This window comes from Nansenia antarctica, assembly GCF_963989245.1.
Source record: "Nansenia antarctica genome assembly, chromosome: 7".
Lineage (NCBI taxonomy): Eukaryota > Metazoa > Chordata > Actinopteri > Argentiniformes > Microstomatidae > Nansenia > Nansenia antarctica.
This window is the reverse complement of record NC_137677.1, coordinates 55,130,497-55,152,658: the sequence shown is the minus strand read 5'-3', so window position 1 is coordinate 55,152,658 and position 22,162 is coordinate 55,130,497. Positions and strand designations below refer to the sequence as shown.

General features: G+C 41.5%; 1 protein-coding gene across 1 annotated transcript in view; it reads left to right on the top strand.

Moving 5' to 3' along the window:
* The first annotated feature begins 2,289 nt into the window (after nucleotides 1-2,289).
* Nucleotides 2,290-22,162, top strand: part of myo3b (myosin IIIB) — a 39,937-nt gene continuing 20,064 nt past the window's right edge. The window contains exons 1-15 of the mRNA XM_080535843.1: nucleotides 2,290-2,450; nucleotides 3,329-3,468; nucleotides 4,696-4,849; nucleotides 4,980-5,068; nucleotides 5,178-5,307; nucleotides 11,950-12,029; nucleotides 12,903-12,923; nucleotides 13,961-14,038; nucleotides 14,324-14,529; nucleotides 16,446-16,557; nucleotides 16,935-17,097; nucleotides 17,594-17,674; nucleotides 19,260-19,356; nucleotides 20,706-20,754; nucleotides 21,645-21,768. Of these exons, the coding sequence (XP_080391969.1) occupies nucleotides 2,420-2,450; nucleotides 3,329-3,468; nucleotides 4,696-4,849; nucleotides 4,980-5,068; nucleotides 5,178-5,307; nucleotides 11,950-12,029; nucleotides 12,903-12,923; nucleotides 13,961-14,038; nucleotides 14,324-14,529; nucleotides 16,446-16,557; nucleotides 16,935-17,097; nucleotides 17,594-17,674; nucleotides 19,260-19,356; nucleotides 20,706-20,754; nucleotides 21,645-21,768 (1,555 nt within the window). The 5' untranslated portion in view covers nucleotides 2,290-2,419. The remainder of the gene's footprint in view (nucleotides 2,451-3,328; nucleotides 3,469-4,695; nucleotides 4,850-4,979; nucleotides 5,069-5,177; nucleotides 5,308-11,949; nucleotides 12,030-12,902; nucleotides 12,924-13,960; nucleotides 14,039-14,323; nucleotides 14,530-16,445; nucleotides 16,558-16,934; nucleotides 17,098-17,593; nucleotides 17,675-19,259; nucleotides 19,357-20,705; nucleotides 20,755-21,644; nucleotides 21,769-22,162) is intronic.

Genomic DNA, 22,162 nt, shown 5'->3' with positions numbered 1-22,162 from the left:
TAAAAAACAACTATGTGTGTGGAAGTCGTCCATGTCCTCTGCTTTTAAAGTGTATTGATGTCTTTAATGCATGTAGGTGATGTATTACCTGTGTTAATGTTTCCTTGTGCTCAGTGCATCATCATCAGTGGGGAGAGTGGAGCTGGGAAGACAGAGAGCGCCCACCTGATCGTCCAACATCTCACTTTTTTGGGGAAGGTACACTATTGTTGCTCAGACCTTAAAATAAATAAATTCTTTATTCCATTACATGTTCTGTGGTCCCAATTATTTAAAATCACATTCCACCTCTGTGATGTTGATTATTGATGAGAACATTGAGTAGGGCTGTGACGGTCATGGAATTTGGGGTAACGATTAATTGTCATTCAAATAACCGTTGTTAACAGCCATAAACATGTGGGTCTCTAAATGTATTTTTCCCCCTGATGCTAGCCAGCTACAAACATAGAAAAGCTTACAACGTTTGTGTTAGTATAATCGCTACAGTAGCTAGCTTGCCAGCTAAAACACTGTATCTGGTAGCTAGCAACAAGAATCACATCTTTTCCCACTCCGCTTTGAAGCTGAAGGGGCCGTTTTCAGGTACCCAAGCGCTGGACACGGCCCCTAAGGTAAACAATTGTTTAATAATCATTAATTTACACTACTGCTATTGGGTAAAGTATATCTACTTAAAAATAACGTTTTCAACTAATTGGGGGGAAAATCTATATATTTAAAACGGTTATGGTGGTTGTTTATTTTTTTTCACAGCCCTTGCCTGTAACCAACGGTCATACAAGAACTGTGCCAGCCCTAGGGTTGATACACTGATAGATTGAGTCCTACACACTGATTGATTTGATCTGCTGTGATTCTAGGCCAACAATCGGACGTTACGAGAGAAGATCCTCCAGGTGAACCCCTTGGTGGAGGCTTTTGGAAACGCATGTACGGCCATCAACGACAACTCTAGTCGTTTTGGGAAATACCTGGAGATGAAGTTCACCCCCACTGGGGCTGTCATGGGGGCCAAGATCTCAGAGTACCTGCTGGAGAAGTCCAGAGTGATCAAGCAGGCCATGTAAGGGCTGGGAGATAAACCAGTGATGTCATCAATCAGTATTTCTTATCCTCATTGGAATTTCACTGGTTAGATTACTAAATTCTTCTCTCTTGCTTTTAGGGGAGAGAAAAACTTCCACATATTCTACTACATCTATGCTGGTCTTTATCACCAAGGGAAGCTAAAAAGCTATAGATTACCCGAGAAGACACCTCCCAAGTTAGCATTTCATATTACTCCTCCTAATCTCCTAACTTCTGTGTGAATATAGTGAATTGTTCGCATCAGTTTATTAATGCAGAAACTGGCACTGATCACTATTATCTGTCCAGGTATATTGGCAATCAACATGGCAAAGTCATGCAAGACATTGTCTCCAGTAAACTGTACAAGGAGCAGTTTGATGCCATTCAGGACTGCTTCCGCATCATAGGTTTCACTGAGGAGGTACACTAGTTCTGTAAAAAAATCTATAAAAGCAAATCTGAAATGTTTATATTTATTACATAGCTGACACTTTGTGTTTCTTGCTCTCATTGTAGTCTACTTCTTAACAGGAAGTCAATTCCGTGTACAGAATCCTCTGCGCCATTTTGAATACAGGAAATATTAAATTCACTGCCATCACAACCCAACACCAGACCGATAAAAGTGAAGTGCCTAACCCTGAGGTCTTAGAGAATGGTAAGAACTGTGCTTCACAAGTGTTATACCCATATGAATGTCAGCCTTCCCCAAAATACTTTATGTCGGTGCTTAAAGTCATGTATATTAAACTATTAGCTCAATCTTATCATATGGATGAATGGTTGTCTCTCCTCGCTGCAGCTGTGTACAATTATATAGCTGTTTTTCTTAGCCTATGCAGAGAAATGTACCTTCACAGTTATCCCTGAATGAGACTCACTTTTATTTTGTTTATTTCCTTTTATTTATTATGATTATTTATTTATTTTATTCTGACCTAGTGAGGGTATTATGTTTACTGTAACGTATGACCAAGCAGACTGTTTCTGTTGTTTGTCTTGTGTTTGTGTTTCTTTGTATTGTATGCTGCTGTTGTTGTTTTTTGTAATATGATACTGTCATTCACAAGTGCTTTAACACTGTTGTCATTTTGTATAAAAATGCAATAAACAGTAAAAGAAAAAGAACAATGATATAATACCTGTTATATACCTGTTCCCTCAGCTGCAGCCCTGCTCAGCATCGGCCCTGAGGAGCTCCAGGAGGCTCTCACCTCCCACTGTGTGGTGACCCGGGGCGAGACCATCATCCGCACCAACACCGTGGACAAGGCCACGGACGTACGGGACGCCATGTCCAAGGCTCTGTACGGACGCCTCTTCAGCTGGATAGTCAACCGCATCAATGCCCTCCTGCAGCCTGACAAGAATATCTGGTGAGTGTGTAGCATTCATACTCACTCCTGGTCCCTCTGTCCTTGGCCGGTGCAGTGTGCTTCAGACCAGGGCACACACTTTCATGTACGCTATAGTTTCTATCAAGCTCAAGTGACCTTTACGCGTGTGTGAGTAGAGAAGCAAACACAAGGAGTAGAATATTAATGGAGAAGCACAAGACAAGAAAAGGGGAGCAAAAGGAGGTTTTAATAAATTTTTGATATGGAGTTGCGTGCAGAGAAAATAATATTCAGATAATTAAAAAGACTTCAGAGAGACTGTAAAGACTTGTTCATGGATCCAAAAGAATTCCCCCTCATAAATGTGAGCGTGGACTGTCAGGAAATCATCTGACTCTCACTCCAAGCTGTGCAAGGCCCAGAGAGCCTGTCTCCACTCTAATCATCTGTAGTTTCTCTCTTATTGCCATTAATAACCTGTTAACCAAGGCTAAAGGTGACCTCTAAGTTGGAGAATGGAAGGAGGAAGACAGATCATGGAAGTGTGGACTCTGAGGCAGAGCCTCTCTGTGAATATGAAATGTAGAATCTGTGTTTAGCGTAGTCCATAGCACAATGAGCTACAGACTGTTCCTAAGTTGATTATGGATCTGTTTGTACAACCATTGCATGTGATTAAAGTCTTATGATCGATTGATGTATTTTGTATTTTGACACTATTTGTTAAAAATAGAAAATTATGATTATGATTTTTCCTATGACAGAATATGCCATTCAGACCAGATAATCTGTATTTGGGTTGAACTTGGTTCATCATTAAAGTTTTATTAGCTAATGTGGTTCCTTGGGATTTGTTCACACAGTTACACACACAAATAAGTTTGCCTGTCCCCTTTTCCCCCTTTGAAGTGCCACAGAAAGTGGCATGAACGTTGGGATCCTGGACATCTTTGGATTCGAGAACTTCAAGAAGAACTCCTTTGAGCAACTGTGCATCAACATTGCTAATGAACAGATTCAGTTCTACTTCAACCAGCACATATTTGCCCTTGAACAGGTGAGCATTTAGAATGGTTGGCTCATGTTTGAGATAGATCGATCACCTCTCCTACTTAATTACTGTAAGAGTCCATTAAACATTCAGAGATTGATTTAGACAGGATTACCTGTTCCTGTCCTTTTATTGCACAGGATATACAGCATATATTTTAAATTGTTGTTGAGCATCATTATGCATTATAAACATGTCAGTACGCTGCGCCTTGCTCATCAATCACTGAACATGAAATGAAATGCTGTAATTTGGTGTTATCTTGCTCCGAGCTTCACTGTGTTGTTAAAGTCATTTTCTTTTGCTGGCTCACAGGAAATTATTCTCTTAATTGATTTAATGAAGTTGTTTACTCAGGAGTGTGGGAGCTCTTCATTTTCATTGATGTTGTTGTATAGACATTAATCAAGAAACGTTTTTGCTGTAATATCCTTTTGTCTTAATGTTTGCTCTCCAGCAATCCCGCTAGAAGGAATTATAGGATGTGCCAGCATTTTTTAAGTGATAATTTTTTATCAGCCTAATGAATAGAAAATAACTGACTTATTAGAATGGTAATGCCTCCTCACACTTAGGGCCTGGGGTTTATTCTGGTCAGGTGACATGATCAGGGAAATGTCCTGGCCCTACTTCTTTTTCGTTTTGTCCAGTTACATCAAAGATAATTTGTATATCAAGGCCTGACTATAGAAGGCAACTTTCAGGATTTCACTTGTAACATAGATAAAGAAGTATTAGCTGCCTTCAGTGTAGGGCTAGTGCTTAGTGGGAAAGGGCTTTTATAATGCGAGAATGGCTTCTATCCACTGGTACACAGAAGCTGATTATTCCAAGTTAATGATTTAAACATGAGGATGGTTTATATCCATTGGTTCCACTTTATTAGTAAAATATATATTTAAAATAACTTTTTGATTTGAATAAGCAGATGCAATAATATGATATGACTCTAGGTTATTTGCAAATTGAAATGAATTATGAATTAGTAAGTGGTTCTATTTGTTATTTCAGAGCTGTCCCACATAATGCATTCAGCGACGGACTTTATTTATAAAGTTCAGTCATAGAAAAAACTAAATCAGTGCTGCTGCAGCACTGCGGTGCTGTTGATTAAGAACTCTCTTTTTCCCACCCAAACATGCACTAATCATACAGTATTTACCCCAGATTGTTTAATTGGGTTATTTAGTGAAATTTGCTGCAGATTGTTCTACATTCTGTGGTTGTAATTAGATGGAGTATCAGAGCGAGGGGGTGGATGCCAGCCTGGTGGAGTATGAGGACAACCGGCCCATCCTGGACATGTTCCTCCAGAAGCCCATGGGCCTGCTCTCTCTGCTGGACGAGGAGAGCCGCTTCCCACAGGCCACTGACCAGACCTTAGTGGGTAAGAGATACCTACACATGTTCAGTAGACTCCATCAAGTTCCCCCTGTTAGCTACAAAGTGGGAAGGAAGCCGTTGAATCTTTTGGTAACGTGACTCTCATATATTTTCTCTGTTCTTCCTCTCTTTAGATAAGTTTGAGGACAATCTGCGCTATAAGTACTTCTGGAGACCAAAACGTGTCGAGCTTTGCTTTGGAATTCAGCATTATGCTGGAAAGGTATGAATCTTCGTCCGGTATTTTGTCCACACATACTGTGAAGGCCATCACAGAATTGAGTTACCCACATAGTAAGTATTAGTGAATATCACTGTGCTGTGTCCTGCAGGTCCTGTACAATGTGAATGGGTTCCTGGAAAAGAACCGAGACACACTCCCTGCAGACATTGTCGTGGTCCTGAGAACCTCAGAGAATAAACTTTTACAGCAGCTGTTTTCTAGTCCATTGACAAAAACAGGTAGGTTCTTAAACTTTCAACTATAACTCTAACTATAAAAATGCCTGGTCTGCTTTGGGTTGCTTCATTTTAGAAGTAAATAGCGTTATTCCAGCACTGCCATACAGTATTCCACACAATGCATAGGATCTTAGAACCTATTTATATTCAAACAATTGATATCATTGATTCTCTTCACACTGTGAGAGAAACTTACTGGGAGCTGAGTGTATTGTTGTCTGATAGTGGGGCTAGTGTTCTTGGGGTTTCCATAAATAAATACGTTTTTAAAAGTTTTTTTTGAAAGACGCGTCTCTCCGAAGACATCCTCGTCCTCTTCCGCTCCGAGCCTTTGTGCACTCGCCTGGTGTGGATAAGAGGCTCAGCTCTCTCTCCGCGAAGGGCTCTGTTTTTATTTTCACTAAGCTGTCCCTCTTGGTTTCCTGCTGCTCACTGCTATCTCCAGATTGTTGGAGCAGCAGGATATTTTTGTGATAAGGTTTCTCAATACCCAGGGGATGAAGAAGAAACGGTATTTAGAGATCACAAAAGCAACTTTCCCTCCGTCTTTTCTTCTGTGCAGTAAATGAAGGTGGTAATATCCTCGTCATTAGCTATGGTCACTTTCCTGAGCTGGTTCGCTAATAGATGTGTTCAATTATGAGATGCCAACTTCATACTTCTCTTCGGTTAAGCCATATTATGTGCTTTGCTTCTTTTTTAGCCACCTGTAAATGACTGCTTTCAGTTACGTGAGATTAAGTGCTGCTCAAATTCACCATATTATACTGTAGGTACAGTAGGCCTACCCTGGATTAGCCTCCATTAGAAATACTCATTCTGTATCTATAGGCTTTTATGTGAGTACTAAGATAGGTGAGCCATTGAAAAAGGTAATTCAGTGCCATGATAAACGGGAGAGAGTGTACTGATAAAGGAGAAGTGAACCATCATTCATGGCTACTGTCATGATGTCAATTAGGCCTAAAAGCCACTATCATTTGGTCCAGTTTGCACAGTCTCTGCATCCACAGCACAAACACAAAGGGACACACTTGCAGCAATGACATTTTGTCTAGTGTACTGTGTGTATAAAGCTGATGTTTGGCTGTGGCAAAAGTGTTATTTTGCGTTGTAGTTGTGATTCATCCACCAATATTATTTGATATTTGAGTATTTACTGTGTATTGTATGTCATCTCTCCTTTTGCTCTCTTGTCATTCTTCTTCTCCGTTTTGGAGTATGTCCACAGGGTTCCCCGACTTGACCTTCATAATTCTTCTGATTTGGAGGCCCCATTTTCTCATGACAGTTCATGAAACTATAGATAATCACATGAGATAAAAGCTGTGAGACAATCTACTTCTGCTTATCAAGTGGGTAAAGCTTGAGTTTCCTTTTAAGTGAAAAATAGCGTAGGAAAATTATAATTCTTTTCTTCAGGGTAAAATCTGAGGGACTTTAATTTGCATTTGAGTTCATATTATAGATTCGTTGTTATCTGTGAAATTACTGCTATCAGTGTGATCAGATGAAAATCTATCTAACCCGGGTGGTTTTATTCAGCTGCATTGTGACTACCAACTGAGTGGTGCTTATGGTGACCACTAGGTGTCAGTCTTGTAGATCCTCATCATGTTAACATTGGCATTGGAGATGAAAGGGCACTGGTGTATCTGACAGACACAAGGCACTGCACACACTGGGATGAAATTCATACACCTCTCTCTGTGTTATTAAATGTTGATATGAAATTACAACCCCAGAGAGTTGTAATTTAACCATCTCTGTTAGAGCACTTCAAATTGTGTTTCAGTTTCAAAATGGTTTAAGATACTGTAGTTGAACCTCTCGCATTCCAGTTGGAATTCAAATGTTGAATATCAATTAAGTAAGATGTCATTGCTCGAACACACGCACGCGCACACACACACACACACACACACACACACACACACACACACACACACAAACACACACAGATAGTGTCTTTAGAGTGGTTGAGAACTCTGAAAGCCCCAGAAAGTGAAAAGCTTTCCCGCCGTGAATAGCAGGGCCACTTGAGCCTTGCAGAGTCTCATGGTGCAGGTCCTTGAGGCTGGGCCATGTGCTGGTGTTTTGTCAGAGGAAATGGGATTTATTTGCATGGACAAATTCCTCCAGGCCAGGGTCTTTTCCCAGATCAGTCAGATCACAGTGTTTGAATTGGCTGAGCTCTGTAAAGGCCCAATGGGGCCTGGTTTGCCGGTGGTCAGGTTATCTGTATGGATGGATCCTTCTCAGGGTTGGCCCCGGTACTGTAAGCAGAGCATCTGCACATAAACATGGCATCTAATGTCAACCCTCTGCTGGAGTACACTGTAGGGGTCCTCCTACATAAAGTATACAGTATGTATGAATTACATCCTATAGGGATATGCATTATGCATTTTTTAAATTCATACTTCTATTCATATATGTAAACATGTTGTATGTAGAGTAAAAACCAGTAAATAGATGGCTGCTGCCATATTTACTCATTTCAAATTATTAGGTAGCTCATCTAATCGATGAAAACATGCCAAATAAAGGAGTGGGTTGAGTGTTTGGAATATTTATGTGCTGTAACTTAAGCACTTGCATAGTAACATACTGTACACAGTTTAGAATGCCTAACTTGCAGATTTATATAGCATAGGAAATTAAGTCTCTTGTGTAACGATGGGCAGGGATGCTAAAACACTACTAACATACTGTATGTGTTTATTAGCCATTTGCAGTCAAATGTTTTCATTGGCAACTTTATCTTACCACAGAGAGAATATTCTGTTCAGTATGCTTGATTGAAAGTACATCTATTTAGATTACATTGAGCATAGTCTGTGTGTGGTACAGTGCAGTGCATTAACTCCTAATACCTCTCATTTTCTGCACTTTTTTTTTTTTGTTGAAATGATAGGCTGTACGTACACTACGATGTGCCTCTCTCCAGTTTCTGAGTTTCTGCAGCGATGAAATGACATCTTTCACCCAGCATTATGACACATTCTGCTCTTTGTTCTCCCCTAGTAGAATGCCTTTCATCCCACTGGGCACATTCCTTCTACTGTAGTGTCATCAGGATGCCCATGTAGAGAGCTGCACACTTGTCTAGGCAACAGAGATACTTACTAAGTAATAATACAAATTTAAAAAATCAAATCGTAGTAGTGGGGGAATGTTTGGAGTCAGCAGTAGGATTCTGAGGCCCCTCTACTTCAATAGCAAGGAGCAGGCCCACACATAAGTCACGTGTGCTAGAACATCCTTTTGATAAATGCAACACTTATGTTGTGTCACTAAAAGCCAATTACACCATGCTTTTTCTGATTGATCTGCTCTGACAGTGGTGGATGGCATTTAAATCAACAGCCTCTGGAGTAGTCTCTGGGCATAAACAGCGGTGGTTATAGAGGGGGTGAGGGGGGTGGCGGGGGTTATGGGTGCCGTAATCCCATTTGCTTGGGTGCTGAGTTGAGTTTCTCGATCACATGTATTCAAAAAGAGAGCGGGAGAGAAGGGGAGATATCCAGCGAGCCCCTGCACACTCAGCTCGCGAAGGCTGCTCCCTCTTACAACTTTGATTGTACCCCGTGTCGACAGCTCGATCCACAGCTTCTGAAGTACAAGGCGCGCACTGGCACTCATAAAAGCATGTAGGGAGTGTCATATTGAACGCAGGATTGCTTTTTAATCCCGGGCACATTGACTATTCTTGTCAATAGAAACCCAATACAACTGCCAGCTTGAGCTTTTTTTTTCTATAGGATTCTTGCTGGGCTTAATTTTCAAAGTGAACGCACAGATGCCAGGGAAGGCCTTTTCTCTTTTCTCTCTGTCTCTTTCCTCTCTCTCTCTCTCTCTCTCTTTCTCTCTCTCTCTCTCCCTCTCTCTCTCTCTATGTGTGTCTGTGCTGGCAGTCGATGCCAAGAGCAACACACGTGAAGCAGAAAGGATCAGTGGGCTCCTCCACCACCGCCTGCTCCCTGTGACAGGATGACCTGATGGGAAATGTAACCCTTCATGTCTTCTCCTCTCACACCAAACCTTCCTGCTTCTTGTCTTTAACATAGTAGTAATACACCATTTTTTACACAGTTGAAATTATGACTCATTGGGAATGGCATGGCATAATTTTTTTGTTACATTATATTATCTATTAATAGTATAAAAAGAACTTGCATAATCAGAGATGTGAATTACCTGAATTAAATGTATATTATTGTAGCAATAATATCAATTATGTAATGCATCATTCATCATGCATTTATTGTTGATTTGAATATTCATTTAACATATGGGGTAAACCTGCTTTTTATTCTTAATCTGGCATTTTAATCTTAATCTGACATGTCCTCTACAGTATCTTCACCTGAAGGTTGGACTTCACGGGTCAGGCGTTAGCATGCCTCAACACAGGAAACACAGGAAATATTTGAGCAGAATAAATGTTAACCATTGCACTAATCATCTAGTCAGAAGGCGAGACAAAATCCCGCGGAGTATGAATTAAATAAGACCCACGGCGGAATACATGTAGAAAGCAGTGAGTGAGTGTCCGTTTGCGAGGCTTAGGTACTGTCATAGCTTCCCTCATCACCGTAGCAGCCCCTTCATCTCCCCTTGATGGTGTCATGGAAGTGAGAGGCGTGAAAGCACAGTGACACTCCACGGGCCCGCTCCGCAAGCCGCCGCTAATTCATCATGACAAATGTGCTCAGATGATCGGGCCCAGCAGCACTAATGGGGAGAGGAGAGAGTGCTCTTCATCTGCACAAGACACCACTCCAATTAATCCATCCAGCTTCACTCTGGGCTAATTGGAGCGAGGCCCGGCCTTGTGCAGTAGGAAGATACCTGACACAGTTTGGATGTTCAATTCTCAAAGATCAGTCTTTGTGTGTCTTGCCAAGGCCAATACATGGTGTTTAAATCCATGTAATTTATCATTTATTTTTCAACAGAGAGCACCTTTCAAATGTATGTCCAATGTTGATGATTTAGTGTTTGTTTATGTTGTACCAGACAAAAAAGGTATATTCAGACGTCCCCGTCCCCCCTACCCCTGCTGTTGCTCTCTCAGTGCACTGAGGAGTAAAGAATGTATGATTTCTACACAGTTGTACTACTTTTTGTTTGATCAAAGAAATGGGCACATTTCCAACATAACTACATTACATTACTGAGAGAGACTTATGATACATTTCTAAATGCCTCAAAACTCAAGATCACCACCACATGTTCCATTTCATTGTTGAAGGATTTTACAGATATTGTGTATGAAGTGCAAAGTGTTTCAATAGCCAAAACTAGGGTTAGAACAATTTACCGTCAAACCGTTAAAATAATGTCTTTTAAGGTTATCCTTTTGTGGCTGTCTCACAACACATGTTGTGAGTTGTTTTGACTACAGCTCTCTCTCTCTCTCTCTCTCTCTCTCTCTCTCTCTCTCTCTCTCTCTCTCTCTCTCTCTCTCTCTCTCTCTGTGTGTGTGTGTCTGTGTGTCTGTGTGTGTGTGTGTGTGTGTGTGTGTGTGTGTGTGTGTGTTTGTGTGTATGTGAGAGAGAGAGAATACACTTGTGATGTGACAATACATTCCTTTGGCCTGACACGAAGCCTTTGGCGTGAGCAGGACATTCCTTTGCTAAAGTTAGATGTGATCTGACTTTTAATGAATCCATCACAAATTGATTTCAGTCTCTCCGGAGATGCAGAAATGTCTGAGTCATGCTTTCCAACTTACACTGTTATTTTGGCCTTTTTAACATGAAATGGCTGTCCTAATGCCATAGTTGTTTTGAGATGATCATTCTCAACCACTACTAGCCTTGAAATTTGAAACCTGAAAGAGTTGTAAATATGCAGAAATGAATGACCTCATCTTTGTTTATTGATGTTCACTTCTTTCTGCAGTATAAAAACCAGAACAATTGTTAGCCTGTCACTTCAGCTTTAGCTTAAAGAAAAACAAAGGTTTCTCTCGGCGGTGCACACTGCTGGCTCGGTAATGCCGCCTCCTGTTTCCACAGCCGTATTTTTCTAAAGGTGTGTGTGGCACATCTGTGCAGCTATTGTTTATTCATGGAGTAAACCCTTTGAAATGTGTTAAGATACTTCCCACTCATTATAAAAATCCTGCCACCCATGGATTAGGACTTTGATGTCACCAATCCTGCTTCAAAGGCTTCTTTCACTGCTATTAATCACAGTTTAGCCTCTGAAGATATAGCCAGAGAAAACATTTGGACATCTTGTGCAGAAACTTTGAAATGTTCAGACTGTCTTGCATATGCGAGGAGGTTCATATCCTCTCCTCTGTGTGCCGGCCTGTAATACTGCTGTGCAGACAGCTGTACCACTGACTCCATAGGATCCAGCTCAGACCGGAGGTCCTAGACTGCCCTTTCTGTCTAGCTGAAGGATTACCACAATAGTTCACAAAGGACATGGCCACTACCAGAGACCATGCTGGTTGAAAAAGCAGGGAGATTCTTGGTATTTCCCATTATTGAATTCTAACTCAGTGATTTCCCCCTCCATAATAACATTATCACACCAAAGGAACACCTTTCCACAGCCACTATTGAAAGGACTGCTCCCTGTTGACGTCTGATACAGCATGTTGGTTCTGTGTGTTTTGAACAGGAAATCTGGCCACATCAAGGGCAAGGGTCACTGCTGCTTCAAGGTCACTTCCACCCCAGCTTACCGCAGGACGCAACAAGGTGGGCTCCTTTCTCTCCATCTTCCTTTCTAACTGAAACCTCAGAAAAGTATGACATTTCAAAACCGTTGTATCTCTTCATCCAATGTAGGTGTACGTTAATCCTAGCTTGTGCTTCACAGCCATCATTATCTCAAACACAGAAATAACTTTGGACTACCTTTGACCTCTTGGCTGTCCCCACTTTCTTGCCTCTGGTGCTGTTCTTCTGCTCTCTTGTTGTCAGGATGTGATTGTTTACAGTCAAACAGTTGTGACTAACATTGAGTAAACTTGTGTTGTGTCATGCTGATTGGCCTATTGTAGCATCTGTGACATCTCCCTGCACGCTCCACCCTTAACTGGGATCACCCTGACACTGAATGAAGCCTTGTTAAAGGGGGGACATCCCAGTATCTCACTCCAGCAACAGCTGCTAAGGAAGGGGCAATAGAGTGTATATTGATTAGTGACCAAGCCTGCTCTAACCATTCCTTTAGTAAAGAACAATAATAAAACTAAGGTGGAGTGGAGTGGACATTAAAGGCTCTCCACACATCATAATGCTACAGTTTGGCCACTATTATTGGGTGTTTGTTTTGTTTAACAGTTTTGAAGCCATTTTCAATTTCATCTTTGGCTACTCTATTAATCTCTCATTGTCTGAACTAATTTATTTTAAGGGGAAGCATTTAGTAAAATCATAATGTCCACTAGTTTATATCCATGCATTAAGACTACTTTAAATTCATTTGCACATGTATTCAATGAATATTCACAACATTATGACTTTTGGTCAAAACCCTTAAAGTTGATTTCATATTCCCTACTTCTTGTCTGTCCTTTTATCTTCTTCTTTATTTCCATGTTTTTCACTGATATGTCCTGTATTCAGTCTCCCAGATACCTATTGAAGGTAAGAACAATCTATGGTGGATAACATTTGTTTCTTAATATTTTTTATCTTGTCTTGGATTGCTATTTTTCTCAATTTGTAATTCTCAAATTGAACTGTAGATGATTCCAGAACATTTCTAATGATCCTGATATAGCACAGGTTATGTTGTATTATTGATTCACTCTTACTTTGGTTGGACTTCAATTTCATGTTCCCTTTTTAATGTACAAAACCTTATTTAGTGTACAGTAGCTACACTTGGAGAAGAAAGTACTACTGTACTTTGTAACAATGACTCAACATGATTGATGTAAAATGTATGCCATCTCAATCAAAGTCGGTGGAAAGTTTTAAACAGTTAACAGATCAGAAACCCATAAAAAGTTATCAGTCCAAATAAATGATTAAAGTAGTGTTGAGTATACGTAGAGGGCCCCTGTTAGAATACTTGAACAGATACTGTACTTGAATACTTGAACATCTGAACAGCATTCAATATAGTAAACTATCAAGACACCCAATTACTCGGTGAAGTTATTCAGAGAATGTTTGACATACCTTTCCCTGTGTGCTAAGATGAAATAAAGTATTAAGTTATGCACTTTGCTGTGTGGACTTACTATAAAATATTTATTGCATCATTAATTTTGATGAAGCCATGAACGGCGAGGGCCATTAGAATGCTTATATTGTGTCCTCGTTAATACGTTGTTAGAAAGACTATCTGGTTTGGGACGGCAAGCCTCATTATACAGAGCGGCACTGCAATTTGCCCCTCAGCACTGGAGATCCATTCTCTAGATAGTTGGCTTTAAGTGTTTATGGATGCTGCGCAACTCAGACAACACAGTTAAAGCAGCAATATACTCATGTCCGACCCATTTTGAGGAAGTGCTGAATTTAACAAAGCTATTTGCTACTTTTATCCTCACTGAGGACCTCAGGTTGAAAAGAACAGCTCAAGTATTGCTGTTGAAGTCATTGCACTCAGATTTGGGTGAAGGGAGGCTTTGGTGATTGACAGTTATGGTAACCATGGCGATGGTTGTATTTAGGTGGACACCATGGAGATGATGAGACATCCGGAGGAGACCACCAACATGAGGAGACAGACAGTAGCCTCCTACTTCCGTGTATGTAACTTCACCATCACTATATCATTAAAATGTCAGTGAAGGAGGTGATTTACCTGTAATACAGTAACTAGAGAGTGGCTTTAGTGACAGGGCAGAATTATATAATACCAGAGAATATCAGTGTTAGTAAGAGTGTTTGTTGACAGATGACAAAACAGCATCACTACGGAATTCCATGATGACACTGAAATAATGAAAAGATGACACTGAAATGATAATCCTTGTTTTCTTGTTTACTCCACCCTCTTTGCCTCCCATTGTCCTCTCTCTCTCCGTCGGCAGTACTCCCTGATGGATCTGCTCTCCAAGATGGTGGTAGGTCAGCCCCACTTTGTTCGCTGTATCAGGCCCAACGATGACAGACAGGCGCTGCGCTTCTGCAAGGAGAGGGTGATCGTGCAGCTGCGCTACACTGGGATCCTGGAGACAGTGAACATCCGGCGACAGGGCTTTTCCCACCGCATCCTGTTTGAAGAGTTTGTTAACAGGTAACAGCGTTGAGCCACGCACTTTCCACTGCTGTGTGTGTACTGTGCACTCACTCATGCACTGTGCACTCATGCTGAGTGCTGACACAACCCCAGAGTACAGAACAAGTGCACTGTGTACTACATCACACAAAAACACGATTCCTTAATTAGATAGGAGTCCAACTTTGAGCAGAGCAAGAGGCTGACTAATTGGGAGTCATTAGTGATTGTAGAACACTACATCCTGCAAATCTCTTAACTGGATGGATCCACGGGACAGGGAAATAAGGGCCAAATTCAAATAAGGAGGATCTCTGATGCTAGAGGATATACATTTTAATAGATTTTCTTGACTATTCATGAAGAGTAAGAGTAACGACAAATGAGAAAATTCTTCTTCAACTGACTCTTATTTGAGATTCATTGTGTAAGGTTTTGATTATTTTTCTTAATGGCTGCCAACATGAGGAAGAGTGAAGGATATAAGAAGTGTACCTGTTTAAACACTGTATTAACATTCCTTGAGCTTAGATCACAAAAAAAATCCCCAAATCAGCCCTTCTCACTCAGCCCTGTCAAGAACAAAATACATACTCAGACAAGGTCCTTGGGAAAACGCAGGAAACCTACGTTTGATCAATTATCCTTTGAAAAGTATTCCAGGCACCTCCAATGGGTAGGCTTTAAGATGATATAAAAATTAATTAGCTTGGGCTTGTGGCCTGTGTAAAAAGCAGTGAGACGGCTGGTTAGTTTCGCTGCTCTAGGGGAGCTTTTAAAAGATTGTGTTTAATTTAGACTCATTCCTAGCAGAAAACCTTGAATGACCACATGCCATTTTTCTATGCTTCCCAATTTCACTCAGAGTTTTGATGAGGTTATTTGAGGGTCGAGTTTGGTGTTCAAGAGTGAATGACCTAATAATGGGCTGCTAACACTAAAAAGGAAAACATCTGAAAAATCCGTTTGGGAATGGTATGGATATTTAAGTTATGCTCGTCAAATACTAGAAGTAGTGACATTCCTCATACCATTTGTTAGATAACATAACATTTAATTACAAGTAATTACTTAATGACTCTGTAATAACATGCATATTCAATGTTGCTATTACATTCGTGTAATAACAGTGTTACTACACCGACATAAGACCAACTTAATGTAATGTGTGACCTGTGTTATTATGTATGTATAGCATACCACTGGCCTCTCCTCCAGCCAAGCCAAGCTGAAATGATACTGACAAACTCAATAGTTAAACTGCACCTTTAGTGAAAACTGATTTAAACGTGTGCTCTCATATCAAAGACTCGTCTGATGTTGCCTAGGAGTGTGCTTTGTATTTACCATCAAAGAAATAACAGGTATCAACAGGAATTAGAATGAAAGGCTGTTGACTGGGAATGGGGGGTTCAAAGAAGTTTTTCTTCCCAACTCGATTGTTGTTGTTCTTCTCTTTGACCAACACCAGAACACAAGGGATGAACCAGCAGTTTGAGAGCCTTGATGTCCCTGAACAAACTGTTAGATCAGCTTTGTCCTATGCTGGTATTTTGTACACTGCAACGGGAGGGACAGTCAAGAGACAATGAGGTAGAAACATGCAGTAGAGCTGATGCACACAGATAGGCCCTGATTGGCCCTGATGGGCATCATCTGTGGCCATTGAAATAAGAGAGCAGAGTCAATTCAAAAGAGCTTAGACAATAGGCCTCTGTTTAGGGCTCATGTCTCAGTGAGCCTCAGTTTTTTTCTGTGCACTGCAAACCCATGTTTCAAAGTCATGCATGGTGATTGAATTCACTTAGACTTAAATATATTTACCGGTACTGTAACATTGTGGCTTTGAGTGTGTTGTTGTATAATGCGTCTTTTGTCATGGAATGGTCAAAAGAGGTCAACGCATTCCTCTCTCCCCCTCCCTACTCTTCTAGGTACTACTACCTAGCCTTCCGGGCTCACCAGATGCCCGACACCAACAAAGAGAATGCTGTTGCCATACTGGAGCGGGCCAAACTCGACAAATGGGTCATGGGGAAGACCAAGGTAAGATGATAACATAGACACGGTTACTACTGTAGGCCATGATTTGTTTCTCCACAGAAGCTGTTTTGGAAGCAATACCCAGTCCACATACTGTATGTGTTTTCCAGCCGACTCGCTTGGCAAAAAAGGAAGTTGTTTACTTCTTACTTCTTCTAACTTCTTGCCGTCTCAGTCGTAGATACCAAAGCTTGAGCTTACAGTTAGTTATTACTGAATCTGATTCATCAGATCAATGTTGTGAAAGGGGATCTATTCTCGAGTGAAACATTTATCATACAGCTTATTTTCCAAACCTATGGATGGCGTTTCAGTGGCATCAGATGTGGCATAAGATGCCCAGTGTAAATCTGTGTGTCTGTTCTGTACGTCTCTGTCAGGTGTTCTTGAAGTACTACCATGTGGAGCAGCTGAACCTGCTGCTGAGGGAGGTGATAGCACGGGTGGTCATATTGCAGGCCTATACCAAGGGCTGGCTAGGTGCCAGACGCTACCGCAGGGAGATGGAGAGAAGGAACAATGGAGCCGTCGTCATCCAATCAAGTACAGTAGTCCTTCTAGGCCATAATATGAGCCTGTCACCTTGGGTCAGGTTTACTAAGGGTTTGCACAAGGGGCAAGGTATGCACTTGTTTTTTTTACAGAGTTCATTATAAAAAGGTAATGTTTGTGAGAAAGGATACAACGGTAAAGTGTAAATGAACACAGTTTCTTGTTTTAGCTTTGTTTTTTGACATTAATGTCCCCTTTTGATGACACATGTGCAGGCTCCTGGTTCAAGTGCTCGGTACATCTGACCCCCAGGCCCCCATATCACTGAATGACCTTAATACCTAGGCTTCATAAAGGACAGGGTGTGATAACCACAGTGTGACCTATGGGGAGGTCAAGAGCAATGCTTCAAGATAGACAATAAGACCACTGAGACTTCAAAGGGATCTATCTCATTGCCATCTGGGTTGGCAGTGTTTTGAAGTGGGATCTCATGTTGTATATTGTTTGACTGAAGTTGAGCAGATTCTCGCCTCTCTCTGCGTAGCCTGGAGGGGCCATGCTGCCCGTCAGAACCTCAAGCAAGTCAAGAAGGAGAGGGACGAAGCCGCTGTTCGCATACAATCAGGTAACGCATTGCAAATAATTGTTCTCAGAAACATCTCCGTTTTTCCAAAGTTATTATTCACACCTCTGGACTCTTCTCATAGATCTACGTCCAGTAAAAAATGTACGCCGATGTTCTGAATTATTTTTATTCTAGGGAAAACTGAATATAGGCCTGACAACCTTATGGTTCTCAGAAACACCTTTTTGATCTCAATAAGCATTGCATGAAACAGTAATAATGAATTAATAATGTATAAAGAAAGGCCTTTTGAAAGTTTGGGCAGCATTTGGTCCCCATGTTTCAGAAGAACAGTGCATATTGAGATATTTTTTTTCCCTTTCATCTCGTTCCCAGTAAAGGCAAGAGAGGGGCTTATCCCTTCTGTTTCCTCACGACTTCCTCCGGTCTATTACACCGCTCTCTCTCACATACCAGAAACAAGATGCCTTTTTATACTGTCAACCTTTTCATCTGAAATGTAAATTAATTCTTACTCAGTGTGCCTTGACGAAGATCAAAGTGGGCACATTAACCTTCCCGGGCCTCCCCCCTCCTCCCTCTCCCCTCCCCCTCCCTCCCCCTCCTCCTCCCCTCTCCTCTGAGACTCTCACTGGAGGACAAGGGAGGGTGCCAAGAGGGGCAGGGGAGAGGAGGTCTGGGGGAGGAGACTTGGCATTGTCTTTGCTGGCTCTCCTAAGGGCTGCCCTCATCTGGCGCATGCAGCATCTCAGTCGCCTCTACACCTTGTGTAAATGTCCTCCATTAAAACCCTTGTAAATAACGCCACAGAATGGGTAAACAGCGGTTGCGGTGTGAGAAAAGCCCGGCTGTCGCCCCCCTTGCTTGCGTGCTCTCTCTCTCTCTCTCTGTCTGTCTTTGTAGAAGTGTGTTTGTGTGTGGGCAGGAGGAATTGTGGGGAAGGCGAAAACTGACATAAGTGGGGCCTCAGCCCCCTGACGGAACACTCCAACACGCTCACATTGTGTGTTCTCTGCAGCTTATAGCCTTTGAGGTGGGCCGCATTTGCATTTTGAAAATAAACAGATGCCTTTCAAATGTATGAGCCTGGTGGCTCCTCAGATCTCAGCAGGGCCGGGGGGGCATGCTAACCATCGATCAGATTAGACCCATGGAAAATAGAGCTGCTGCTCAACAATGTACTTGAACATTCTTCTCCTGGGTGTATAATTTTACAAGTAAAACACAAAGCCCTTGGACTGAGGGAGTTAGCATGCTCCGTTTACCAGCCATTAGAGCCGAGGTTCCTACTCTAATCACATGTTGTTTTGAAAATAAAACCCTCTTCTTTTAATTGAAAATGAATGTAATTTTGTAGCAATAAAGAGTTATGTTTCTTGGGGAGAACATGTGGATGGCATTTAGGTTACTCAGTTGTGAGTAAGAATGCTTTGTTAATTTGCAGTCAGAAATTGCCCAAAACCTTTGAAACAGTTCACAGTTAATTTCCCTTAAGCTATTTTACTTTATAAAACTCTAAGAGGGAAACTCTGAAGAATACTTAGACACCAGCACCATATATGGCACTGGATTGTATTGATGCTGGGCACACTGAATCTAAGTCCAACATTTATGTCCACTACAGCTTACCGAGGCCACAGAGTGCGTAAGCACCATGGAGTCCAGAGGTACAGATCTGACCCGGGGGCAGGAGGTATGACCACCAGGGAGGAGTATGTTGGGTGAGTACATCTGTGTGTGTGTGTGTGTGTGTGTGTGTGTGTGTGTGTGTGTGTGTGTGTGTGTGTGTGTGTGTGTGTGTTTATGTATCCATTACCTGTAACCCATTTTGCCCACACATAGACACAACATTCTCCTCACTGTTTGATGTTTCTATGTTTTGTGTGCCCCACAGTCCTGTAGTTTTAGTTTTCTGAAGGTCAGTAGATCTGACTTTGGGCATTTCTGCCAAGCTTCCCTGTCCTCAGAGTCTGCAATTTTAGTAATAAGACCACCAATAGAGACCTCAGTCATGGGGCAAAGGGGTTTGCATACCTGTCACTCAACCTTAGCTCTCTACCAGGCAGACTTATTTCCGCCCTCCTAATGTACTGTTGTTTCAACCACTGGAGAAAGCTCCTCCTCCACCACCACCTCTCGGTTTCAGAAATGTAATAAATATCTCTCCACCAAGATAGCGCACTTGTCTGACCGCAAATGGGTCTGAGCTCTGTTACTGGTATCCAGATATAAGAGCTGAACGCTTTTCGTGTTTACTCAGCATATGGGTAGGCCAGTCATTAAGAAAGTATGTGCTTAGCAGGAGAGCAGCAGCTGAGCAGAGCAGCCGTACACATGGTGTCTGTATGTGCAGTGCTGCTGCTTACACACCCAACCTAGCTCTTCCCCACTCTCCTATGACACTTGTCCCCTTAATTTGAATGCACAGATTGGAATTTTCAATGGTAGCCACAACAGACGCAGATCTCCATCTTGATAAAGAAACTGAAATGGCAACTTTTGTTGACTTTTGGTCAATGTAATGTGCATCTCTCTAGACTCAAAAACTAGATTTCCACATCTGAAAATGTGCTTGTTGTATGCTCAGGCTGTGAAATGTTTCTTCTGGGGATTTTCTTTCCATATTTACAATCATATTCCTTGGTGAGACGACTTCAAACCTCAACTTAACAATTCTGTTTAATCAGTGTTGGAATCTCTCCATATAGATTTATTTTGACGTGATCTGAGCCAATTTCTTCTTTTAAGATCTATGCTTTTACCTACATGCTATTACTCACCCTTACTTACTTACCCTTTTTCTATCCTCCTCTGCCATGCGCACGGTCTTCATTTGTGTCCAATATTATATTTCATGCCAATTTGATCCATTGCTCTTCAGATTGTGTATCTTAAGATAGTCATATAAAATATAACAGAGGGAGAAGATGAAAAGTCATGATTTTTACACAATTCTTGCATTGGATTATTTATGTTATACAGTAAGCTACCACATGAAATCCCATACAACATTTTTGTTATACTGTATGTTGTAGGATCAGTCGTTTAAATCAATATTTTACCTTTGTAGGTATGATGACCTACCGAACAGACACTCTTTCAGTGATCATGGAGAAAAGGTAAGTTCATATCAGTGAAGTTGACATTTTTAACATGCAGCTGGCTTCAGCTATGTATGCATAAATACTGTACTTCTACAAAGCTGCTTGAACATAGATTATTCGTGAAAGTCTTTTTAGAGTCCCTGAGACAAAAGACTTCTCTTGCTCCGAACTCCATCTCTGAGGAGAGACATGGTGGTACGGGAAGGAGAGAATCAAAAGGCTGGAAATTCACGGCTGAGAATAAATGCTCGCTGTTCCCCGAGGTGATTTGTCTTTGCGCTTCTCTTTCTACAGATGTTAGACCCCTTTTTTAGTAAAGACCTGAGGTTCTTTGGTAGCACTTTGATATCCTGCTCGAATTCAATATGTGAAATAGAAGAGCCACTCCGTGACTTGGAGCACATCACAGTCTTTGAAGTCTGATCCAATTTTTGCTGCTCACCATTTGATGTTGAAAGGATGAAATGAGGAAAACGTACAGTTTTTGCCAGTAACTCTGCTGAGCATATGTAAGATTAAAAAAGCAAAATCCTTTGGAGGATGTACTTAGAAATGTTAAGCAGATTAATACTTTCCTATAGCTCTTTTATTCAAAGATAAAATTAAATATGAGAGGAAGTCTGCGTGTGCTGTTATTTTCACCCGCACAATTAAGTCACTGTGTTGCTATTTGCAAGGGAGGTAGGGGTAGGAGAGGGGCCTATGCGATTGCATTAGCATGTGATTAACATTGCAAAACACATTAATAGGTTCTAGTAAATGTGGCTGCCAAAACGGAATTATGAATAGACAAACTCCAGTATGACTAAATAAGAAACAATACAGGGCTTGCTTTGACTTGTCTGTTTCTCCTCGGTGTCCATTGACGCTATTCTTCTGGCTGTGTTTATGCCTCCTCTTTCAAGGTTGCACCCGACAGCCAAGACAGACAAGTGAGAGATGACAACAGAGACAAAGGCAGAGCAGAAGACACTGTAGTGAAGCCTTGCAGGGAGACAGGCAGCCTGCGAGACACACAGTGTAAACAAGGTAAGCCCAGGCACAGAGCTGGCGGGCGCAGGTAATTACACAAAGAGACAGGAGAAATCCTGCTTTAATGGATAAAGTGCCATTTTTAATACAAGACCCTTTTCAACCTTTCATCCCCACCAATCCTTTCCTGCCATTTTGTGTTGACAACAAAGGGAGGGAGCATTATGAGTGATCATTTCTGTGGTATTTTAATAACCTAGGTCAGCAGCTCATCATAAACGTCTCGTGGGGTGAGGGGGGGGGGGTAGAAGTGGCACAAGCACTTCAAAGCCTTCATTCTCCCACACACCGAGCCCTTCACTAAAGATCTCATCAATGGCTCTAATAGACACGCATAGTAACGGTGACAAGAAAATACAGAAATCCTGATTTGTTGAACATATGTTTGGTT